Source organism: Saccostrea cucullata, unplaced genomic scaffold, assembly GCF_032062105.1.
Source record: "Saccostrea cucullata isolate Sc308-1 unplaced genomic scaffold, CSIRO_AGI_Scuc_v1 ctg432, whole genome shotgun sequence".
Taxonomy (NCBI): domain Eukaryota; kingdom Metazoa; phylum Mollusca; class Bivalvia; order Ostreida; family Ostreidae; genus Saccostrea; species Saccostrea cuccullata.
In genome coordinates, this window is record NW_026931879.1 from 152,827 (window position 1) to 163,620 (window position 10,794).

The window sequence follows — 10,794 nt, forward strand, 5'->3', positions numbered from 1 at the left end:
CAGATATAAAATTTAAAAAAAAAAACACTACTAATAACTTAAATACAACGCTCCAATATACTATGACATGAACTGCTTTGTTACTCATCTGAGCAGGATTTAAATACTGTTATTTTCAGATATATGATCTTGAAACCCTAATGTGGCCACACCTTATCCTGGAGGGGTAATGTGCCAAAATTTTCACTATCTTCACTATTTTAGAAAACTTTCAGAGAAGTATCATCGTGTTGCTCCCGTGGCTCTCAAGGAAAAGTGTTCACTATGTATTCTTCTGCAAAAGTTTGGCCCCTTAATTATTGTGACCCCCCTAACCCTGGGGGTCATAATTTGAACAATTTAGAATCTACACTACACCAGGGTGCTTCCACATATATTTAAGATTTTCTGGCCCAGTGGTTCTTGAGAAGAAGATTTTTAAAGATTTTTCCTATATATTTCTATGTAAAACTTTGATTCCCTATTATGACCCCGCATTACCCCCGGGGGTCATGATTTTAACAATTTAGAATCTACACTACCCCACACGTTCCCACATAAGTCTCAGCTTTCCTGGCCCAGTGGTTCTTGAGAAGAAGATTTTGATTTTTCCTATGTATTTCTATGTAAAACTTGGATTCCCTATTGTGGCCCCGCCCTACCCCCGGGGGACATGATTTTAACAATTTAGAATCTACACTATAACAGGATGCTTCCACATAAGTTTCAGCTTTCCTGGCCCAGTGGTTCTTGAGAAGAAGATTTTAAAAGATTTTTCCTATGTATTTCTATGTAAAACTTAGAATCCCTATTGTGGCCCCGCCCTACCCCCGGGGGACATGATTTTAACAATTTAGAATCTACACTATAACAGGATGCTTCCACATAAGTTTCAGCTTTCCTGGCCCTGTGGTTCTTGAGAAGAAGATTTTAATGACCCCACCCTATTTTTGTCTTTTCATGATTATCTCCCCTTGTACAGGGACTTGGCCCTTCATTTAGCAATTTAATCTCCCCTTTACCCAAGGATGCTTTGTACCAAGTTTGGTTAAATTTGGCCCAGTGGTTCTTGAGAAGAAGTTGAAATATGTCAAAAGTTTACAGACAGACGGACAGATGGACGGACGACGGACATCGGGTGATCAGAAAAGCTCACTTGAGCTTTCAGCTCAGGTGAGCTAAAAATGGGTAAACTGTGAAAATTTAAATTGCAAAAAGAAGAACAAAGCAAATCTATAATAAATATCTACAATTATTAACAAAAGAACATGGGTCAAATATTCCACTCTCAACTCGCACTGTGCTGCTGCTGACAACTGCTATTGGAAACTGCAATGAATTAAAAGCTGCATATTGCAGTTAAACAGATACAGATTAACTATTCGCTTCATCTGCAATGGACTTTGAAAACTATATAATCTTATCAATATTCTAAGACCACCAGTGCATTTAACATATTCGTAGGAGTTGACACGAACTGTCAATTCTCACTTTTGAATTTTTTTAAGTTCTGAAGATTGAAATAATTATTAGAGCTCCAGTATTTAATAAGGAATGATTTTCTGCAAAAATTATTTCATAGACAATCCAGCATCAACAAATACATGTAGATTTCTACAAGACAAATCTACAAATATGGAGACTATTTTGAACGATACAGCATTGTTCACAGCAAACCTTACGGGAATTAATGGAACCAAACTTTACTTTTCACAGGACTTGGAAATGGAGCCTTTCTATGCTCTGGCCATAGACTTGATAAGGTATGTGCTCCCTATCATCATATTTGTTGGAACATTTGGAAATGTAATGAGTTTTGTTATCTTGGTACAAAGAGAAATGCGACAGACCTCTACATTTTTCTACTTGGCCACACTAGCGGTGGCTGACACTGGAGTCCTGTACCTAAGTGCATTCAAAACTTGGTTTAGAGTACTAACTGGATATGAACTGCTACACCAGAGTGATGCTGCCTGCAAGATCTTGATATTTCTGACCCATTTCTTTGTCCATTTTTCTGCCTGGTTGATTGTTGCTATTACAGTAGAGCGCTTCTTGGCTGTGTGGTTTCCACTTCGAGCCACAACGATGTGCAGTCTGGCGAGGGCCAAATTTGCCACAGCAATGATTGCAATGATCTTCATCTTAATCAACAGTCATATATTCTGGACAGCTGAACTGTACTCATTACCCAGCGGCCAGGTTAGATGTATGTCCTATGCCTATCAGAACCTTGTCTGTGTAGTTTTTCCCTGGATATATCTCGTTTTGTACTCCTTTCTCCCTGTGTTAGTATTGCTTTTATTCAACACTTTGATTATTGTAAACCTAGTCAAGACCAAATCCTTGTTTCAAGCCATGACCAAAACTGACCAACAGATGCGTTACGATCACCAAAAACTGGCTATCTGCTTACTTGTCATTTCCTTTACATGGATCTTCACAACTTTGCCACGGCCACTTTACCAATTACTTATGAAGACACCAACAAGTACTGAAAAACAAGCGGAGGCACTCTTTGTCCGTACACTGAGCTTTATACTGATGTATATTAACCATGCTGTGAATTTCTTCATCTACGGAATCACAGGGCAAAGATTTAGGATGGAGCTGAAGCGTTTGTTTCTGTGCCGTGTTCATCTCAGAAAACCAAAGGTCAAATCCACTAAGATACGTACATCCAGTGGGGTTGGTTCTGGTCACGAAACGTCTTTTTCCTCTTGTCAGCACACCTCAGACTGAGATGATTACCTCTGCATGTGAGACATATTTAGTTTTTTCCCCCCTAGAGTGCTTTTTTTTTACTGTACATATTAATAAGACACAGTTTTATCCTTTTCAATCATACAGTGTATGTTGTACGGTTAATATCAATACAGTTTTGAGTATTTTTTTAAGGAATATAAATCTAAATTACCAGCTATTACTTTGTTTTCAAAGAAATAAATCAAAACATTACTGATGAAATATTATTAAAATATATAATCTTATTTCAAAACACAAATAAATTCTATTTTAAGTACAATGTACTTATTAGCATGATAAAACTAGAATCTACGACCGGGCCAAAATGACAGATGCTGCTAATTCTATCAGAAAGTATCAGAAGACTATGCAGATACTTTAGATTGATTTAAAAAGTGCTTTATTAGAGTGCATTTTTTGCGAAATCACTGAACAAAGCATTTTGTTCATCTAATTGAAAAAAAAACCCTGATAATTGATATTTAGAATAAATAACTTGTCTAACATGATGGGTACCCTAAGGAAAAAGACACCCGATTTTCCTCCATTACTCAAATTTAGTCCGGAAAACAGTTTCTTCTGTCAATCTTTTTGAGCTTTATGAATCTTATAAACTTTAGTTACACCATTCCCATTTCTGCTAAAAAGTTATGGTACATTCAAAATTTTTGATATGGTTAACCGAATAATCGGTCGAAACTTAATTTTGGGGGAGTGTAGCTTTGGATCAATAAATTTGATGTGTAGTATCTTAAATACAGCAACCCATTATAAAGAAACTAGGGCTGACGCTAGCATGCAAAACCTTGCTACTTCAATGTTAACATCCAAAGTTTTATACTATTATGAAACTCTCCACCAAGTGAGCTGACACTTATTTCTAGTCTCCCAGAGCAAATCATGGGCTTTGCCACTATAACCATATATGAGGCGGGGGTATCATTTAGTGAGTTCAATGCTCACAGAGACTCTAGTTTTTTATTAGCAGGAAGATTTTAAAGAATTTTTTTCTTTCTTTATCTTTCCTGGCCCAGTGTTATTTAAAATTATTTTAAAATTAACTATAATTACAGTAGGGAATTGGGAAAATGTCACTTAAATTTACAAAGATAAGTTCTAACATTGAACGATCAAAATAACTCTAATTTAAACATATTTTATTCAATAAATTCAATAAAGACTGGGGTACAAGCAAAACCTTTATCAACCCTCTCATTATTAAAAATCTTCGTATCAAAATAAAGTTAATTAAATTAAATAATTTATATTGCAGAATGCTTGCTACTTAATTCTAGGGAGACAAGCTAATTCAGAGAATTTGTGTCCCCCGCTTAGGGAAAAAGTATACCATGCGCAGTTCGAGGAGGGGGGTTGTCGGATCCCCCTGACTTAAGTTGAAAAAATATTAAATGTATACATGTACACATACTGAAGCAAATAAAATATGCCAATATGGATATAAAGATTTGATTGCTTATTCTTTATTATGAGTATAGAAGATTCTTTTTATATGGAATATTTATCACTCTGTGATGATGATTCTATGAGTTTGTAGAAGCCACACCTTATAAATTTTTCATTTCACATGTTGAATACTATCATTTAGTTAAAAAAAAAAAAATTCAGAAAAATAAAGAATATACGTCGTCCTGGACTCGAACCCGGATCTCCCGCACATGAAGCGAGAGACATACCACTACGCCACGAAGCCTCTCTACTCCCCACTGTTTATTTAAACTATTAGTATATACAAAGATGAAGTCACATACATGTATATATTTTCAAAATTTAACACAATGCATTGTGTCTAATTTAACCTTTATTAAACAGTTCTAATAGATGTAGTAAGAATATAGAGTCCGCCGAGAACCTGTTCTATACGTAATAACTCTCCTCATGTCCCTGTGCTAAAAATAGCGACATGTAATACAATAAATACTTCTAAAACAAACGGGGCGGGACACTTTGAGATGGGCGATAGAGATCTTAGGGACTTTTGGTATAAAATTCAATTGCAAAAACTCAAAATCTTGAAATATCGCCTGTAAAAGAAAGTGTTACACACAGACAGAATGTATAAATTTACGACCTTGAACTTTGACCTTTTGACCTCAAAATCAATAGGGGTCTTCCTTAGGCCATAGGAAGTTGTTATGTAAAATTTCATGGCAAAAGCTCAAAGGGTTCTCGAGATATCGTGTGGAAACGAAAGTGTTATAACAGACAGAATTTGCGAATTTATGACCTTGAACTTTGACCCTTTGACCTCAAAATCAATAGGGGTCTTCTTTAGTCCATAGGGAGTTGCTGTGCAAAATTTCATAGCGAAAGCTCAAAGGGTTCTCGAGATATCGTGTGGAAACGAAAGCGTTACAGACAGACAGAAAGACGGACAGACGGACGGACGGACAAACCCAAATTAATATCCCCCACTTTTCAAGCGGGGGACAAAAATATCAAAACTAAGATAAACTTACTGAAAACCTAATACATCTTTTGACACACAACAATATAAATTTTGAGACAAACTGCTCATATACTAATATATTTATCACATCCATAAGCAAAGGCCCTTGGGCCCATGCAGGATACCGATGCACTTGTCTGTTCATGCATCCTAAGCCTTGAAAGTATCGGTGTTGTAGAGTAGGATTTCCCCCATAGCCAGTTTTCCCCCCGGAAATCGTACTCTAGAGTAGAATTCCCCCCCCCCCCCAAGGGGAAATCTCACACCAGAGCTAAATTTCCCCCTCTTTCTTTCTTAGAGTAGGATCCCCCCCATTATTATAGAGTCAGTATATAAACCACAGCCGCAATATTTTTGCGAAAAAAAAGATAAACGTCTGATTTTTAAGAGGTATAAATGAGTGTTTTCTTCTACGGAAGCCCGTTGAGGCCAGTTCAGAGAAAGAAATATTTTTTATTGCGTTTAATCGCAATAATTATTGCATTATGGGGGGACCTATGTCCGAAAAGTCTCTGTATGAATTTTCAAAACTTTGACATTTCTTTCCTGACCACTTGCTCTTAATTTTTAGGGATTAAAAACAATACCTTTATATGCTTATTTTTACAGAGGAGCACGTGCAAAAGCAGTGTGAAATGCTAAAAATGGATTATTTTCAGACATTATTGTCCTACCCCAAATATGCGCTAAAAAGAACCAAAAATGTCAAACGACATTCAAAATCAACGGGTATTTAATCTATATGACTTGTATCTTTAAAATGAAAGCAAATTCATTGTAATTCATCTCGCATGAAAAATTATAATGGAGCACAATGTAATTATCACCCATTTTGCGTTTAATCGCAAAAGATTGCGTTTAAACGCAATTCTTTTACGATTAAACGCAATAATTATTGCGTTTAAACGCAGTAATATTTTTGCGTTTAATGGCAATAATGTTTTGTTCATTTTTCGTATACATATGTTTAATACATCTGGTCGCCATTTTGAAGAAGGGGTATACTTGTAGCAATGTGCCAACCATTCCTCCTCAAAAATAAGTACTGCAATTATATTTCATTGGGGGGGGGGTGGCTCTGGGGGAAATCGCACTCTATAACTACTACACAGAGTAGGATTTCCCCCCGGAAAATTGATGTTGGTGTGGGATTTCCGTAGAGGAAATCCTACTCAATAGCCAGTTCTCCCGGGGGGGGGGGTCCTACTCTAGAGCCAGTTTTCCTGGGGGAAATTCTACTCTAGAGCCAGTTTCCGGGGGGAAAGATTTTAGGGGGGAAGCCTACTCTACAAGACCGGTATATCAACCAAAAAGTAGGTTACAGTGACTTATGCAATTTCATGGCTATATTTGAATATTTTAGATACGTATGGCTTAGAATCATTAAATTTTGTGCAGTTAATGCATCTTGTGTCCTTGGAGTGTGTTATTGAAAAACAAGAGGTCCATGGGCCACATCGCTCACCTGAATAGCTTTGACCATGCTGTTCTTTACCAGATTTTCCCTTTGTAATACCTTTTGTGACCCAACCCTACCCCACGGGTCGTAATTTGGACAATTTAAAATCTGCACTACCCAGGGATGCTTTCGCATATGTTTGACCTTTTCTGGACCAGAAGTTCCCAAGAAGATTTTTAAGATTATTCCTAAATATTTCAATGTACTTAAGTTCCCTATTGTGGCCCGCCCTTCCCCCAGAGATAATGATTTTAACAATTTAGAATCTACACTACCCCATGATACCTCAATATAAGTTTCAGCTTTTCATTTTTTTTTCCTATATACATGTATTTCTATGTAAAAACTTTCCTTCCTTATGGTGGTTCCGCCCTACCCCCGGGAATCATGATTTTAACTATTTAGACACTACCCTAGGGTGCTTCCACATAAGTTTCAACTCTTCTGGCCAGTGGTTCTTGAGAATAAGGTTAAATTTTTTTCCCCTATATATATTTCTACGTAAAACTTTGATTCCCTATTGTGGCTCCTCCCTACCCATAGGGGTCATGATTTGTACAATTTAGAATCTACACTACACCAGGATGCTTCCACATGAGTTTCAGCTTTTCTATCCCAGTGATTCTTGAGAAGAAGATTTTTTAATGACCCCATCCTATTTTTGTCTTTTTTTTTATTATTATCTCTCCTTGCAAGGGGACTTGACTCTTCATTTTAACAATTTCCAAAAAAATTGACCCAGTGGTTCTTGACGGACAGACGGACGAACAAAGGCGATCAGAAAAGCTCACTTGAGCCTTTGGCTCAGGTGAGCTGAAAATGGATCATGAACGTTCCATTTTGATATTCCATTGCTATATCAAATTACATGTATTTGGATAATAAATGACTTAGAGTAATTAAATGCATCCTGGGTCTTTAAAGTTTGTAAACTAAAAGGGTAGGTCACCATGACCTATTTTTTTTTAATTTCTTTTCGGCCAAGGCTTGAAGAGCTAATGCCATGGCCATTTTGCAGTGTGCATCAACTTCTTAGAATATGGGCCATATCTCAAAAGCCCTCATCCAATCTCTGTCAATATGTCAAAGAGTATCCTTGGTCCAAGGGCTCTCATTTATACCTAAACTAGAGATGTGACCCTTTCACTAAGGGGAATAATTAGGGAAATCAAAACAAAAGTAGCAATTGCCCAAAAATCTTCTTCTTGAGAACCACTGGACAGACTATCACCAAACTTACACACAAAGATGCATCCTAAAACGATGCTAGTCTCAGTTTAAAAACACAAAAATATGTCACAAAAATGAAGCTTATCTTGAAAACGTCTGTATATTCAAAGATATTAAGTGTTAAATATCGGATTCTATTCTATGGCGAATGAATGAAGCTGCAGCTGCAACAGTGTTTCTATACAGAGATTTCGCGCTTTTCTTTGCGTAGGAATCTCAGGTAACTTTTTACAGTCGCCGACAAAGCATCCTTGGAGGAGTCCACTGCAGACTCTGAAAGGTGACGCAGGTTACCCCATCGTTAACAAATTCTACAGTGCATAGCCAGAAAATGTATGGCTGTATACCCCCATTCCCCAACTGAAATTGCTTTTCACGGGCCTGCAAATGATGTGCACTTTGAGTGACAGTAAAATAATAGCACAAAATCAATATTAAATTCCGTATTATCTTAAGCTTTGGTAACGTAACCTATATTATAATAACTTCTTTTGGATTCGTACGGAAGATGTTTTGGACATGCCGCTCAGCTAGATGAACCCCATCGTCTCAAGCTACGGTCCGGAGTAGGAGAGGATGGTATATTTTGGCCTTTCGTAGATTTTTTGAAGCCCCCCCCCCCTTCCACTTTGAAAAACTTTTCTACAGGCTTGTAGCAAGCTATTTAGATTGGTGTATAATTATATTGGTCATTAAGCAAAGAATACAAAAATCGTATATAGTTTGAAGTATAATAAAATGTAGAATATTTCAATTAAGAAACGGCAACGTTACTATGCTCTATAAAATATTCTTGAAAGTGTGTCACGTAAATTCATCTTAAGAAGTAGTTCGATTAATTATATTTCTTCAATATATGAATTTTGTTTCATGTACATGTAGTTTATTCAATAGAAGATTGAACTCGATCAATAGCCTTCATCTTATATCATTTTAGGATATTAATGACACTTCCTATATTGACTTTCTACAGCTTGAGTATTTCTGACGTTTTGTCAGTATATACTTGTTTAAAAAATAAATGTTCAAGGCATCACCCTGGGGCAAAAGGCGGGGTCTCAAATTCATATTAAAGTTGACCAATTTTTTTTTATTGATACTTTACTTACTATAAGGACTAGGATCATCAAATCTCGTCAATTGTAGTATTTTAAGAAAGCATATCAAGTTAACTCAAAAGTACTAGTAGGTCATTTTGACCTACTTTTTTGACCTTTGCATGTACATGTATTTATTTTCAATTTAATTTTGAGGTTTGTCATCAAAACTTCTCAGTTTATACGTCATGGGGCATTGAAGTGTGTCAACCGAAAAGTAGGTCACCATGAATTTTATGGCCCATCATTTTCTGAACATAAAAGGTCATTATTTGGGAGACTGAGAGGTTTGCAAGTTGACGCATCTTGGACTTTATAACATATTTATTAAAAGTAGATCACAGTGTCCTCTTTTTATATTTGCAGCCATTCATTTTTTTTTTATTTGTTTTAGAGGCATATTTTAGTCACTTTAAAGCCTACGATCATCAGACAATGTCACTTGATGTATTCCAATGCCCCAAAATTAGGTCACTGTGACCTACTTTTAGAATTTTATGGCTATATTTAATTACTACGGATACTAATTGGCATAAAATCATCGAAGTACTTTTTAATTGACGCATCTTTGGATCTCAGAGTGTGTCATTTAAAAAGTTGATTACCATGACCTACTTTTGGGATTGTATGGGTATTTTTAACTACTTCAGAATTTAATTGGCTCAATCATCAAAAATTGTCAGTCGAGGCATCTTGGGTCCTCAAAGTGTGTCCATTGAAAAGTAGGTCACTGTGATCTACTTTTAGAAATTTATGGCTATATTTGTATATTTCAGATAATTGGCTTAGAATCATCATATTTGTCAGTTTATGTATCTTGGTTCCTTGGAGTATTTTAATCATCTTTTTGCATATCATTCAAGATTTTAGCTCTACACTGAGTTAAATAAATGCTGATATTTTGAATGCGCCCTGGGCTCTTGCCACTACTGCAGATGTGCCAGCTCCAATAAGATTTTCTTTTTTGTATATTGCACTACAGTTACTTTCCCTTGTATTAATACATTACATTTGGCTGGTTAAGTCAAATGACAAATCAAAGTCTGAGAAGAACCTACAAAAACAAATAAGGCTGAGCAATGCTTTTTTATAATTTTTATTACTGCTTTATAACAATCGTTTTATTCTAACAATCTGGGTTCTCTTAAACCAATGACTTATAAGAATAACTGTTGTTAAGCTGAACACTTATGTGTATATAAAATATTTAGCACAAGGACATCAAACTATATCGTTATGAACAGCAGCCATGCAGTAAATCCAGCAGGCTAATTTTTTCCCCTCATTTTATTGTGTGTTGTGAATAAAATTCTATATGGGGGTTAAATTGATGGAATGTTTACTTCAGCAGGTGATTTTGAAGCCCCAAATTAAGATCATCAATATAAAAAGAATTTAGTTTTGTTATTACCTTGCAAACTCTGCACAAGGAGATAAATTATTGCACCACCAAAATAACCCTCTATATTTGATATACTGTACACTGTATATTCTCAGTTTTCAGTACTGCAAATAAATAATAAAATAATACAAATAAATATACTTGTTCACATCAAAATGCTATAAAGTCATTATTGATTCTGCTGTGTTCATACAACATGACAATAATTTGGCACCAATGCTTACATTTGTTTCGTTTGCCAGGTAGTTATAAATCTATTATGCTATCTTAGCAGAGATTCAATCTGACTCAAATAAATGAAAAACTCCAAATTATAGCATCAACAGAAGCACTCATTATACACAAATAATAAACTTAAATCTCTGACGGAGAAGACAAGCATTTGGCATTTTTCTGATTCATATACAAATTCGTA

The 10,794-nt window shown here is 35.8% G+C and overlaps 1 protein-coding gene across 1 annotated transcript; it reads left to right on the forward strand.

Moving 5' to 3' along the window:
* The first annotated feature begins 1,611 nt into the window (after positions 1-1,611).
* Positions 1,612-2,721, forward strand: LOC134233879 (growth hormone secretagogue receptor type 1-like). The gene has a single exon (XM_062715933.1). The coding sequence runs from the start codon at positions 1,615-1,617 to the stop codon at positions 2,719-2,721; it is 1,107 nt and encodes a 368-aa protein (XP_062571917.1). The 5' UTR covers positions 1,612-1,614.
* Positions 2,722-10,794: the final 8,073 nt, after the last annotated feature.

What these genes read in the sequence shown, in the direction of transcription:
- LOC134233879 (XM_062715933.1), top strand. Translation starts at nt 1,615, where the DNA reads ATGGAGACTATTTTGAACGATACAGCATTGTTCACAGCAAACCTTACG.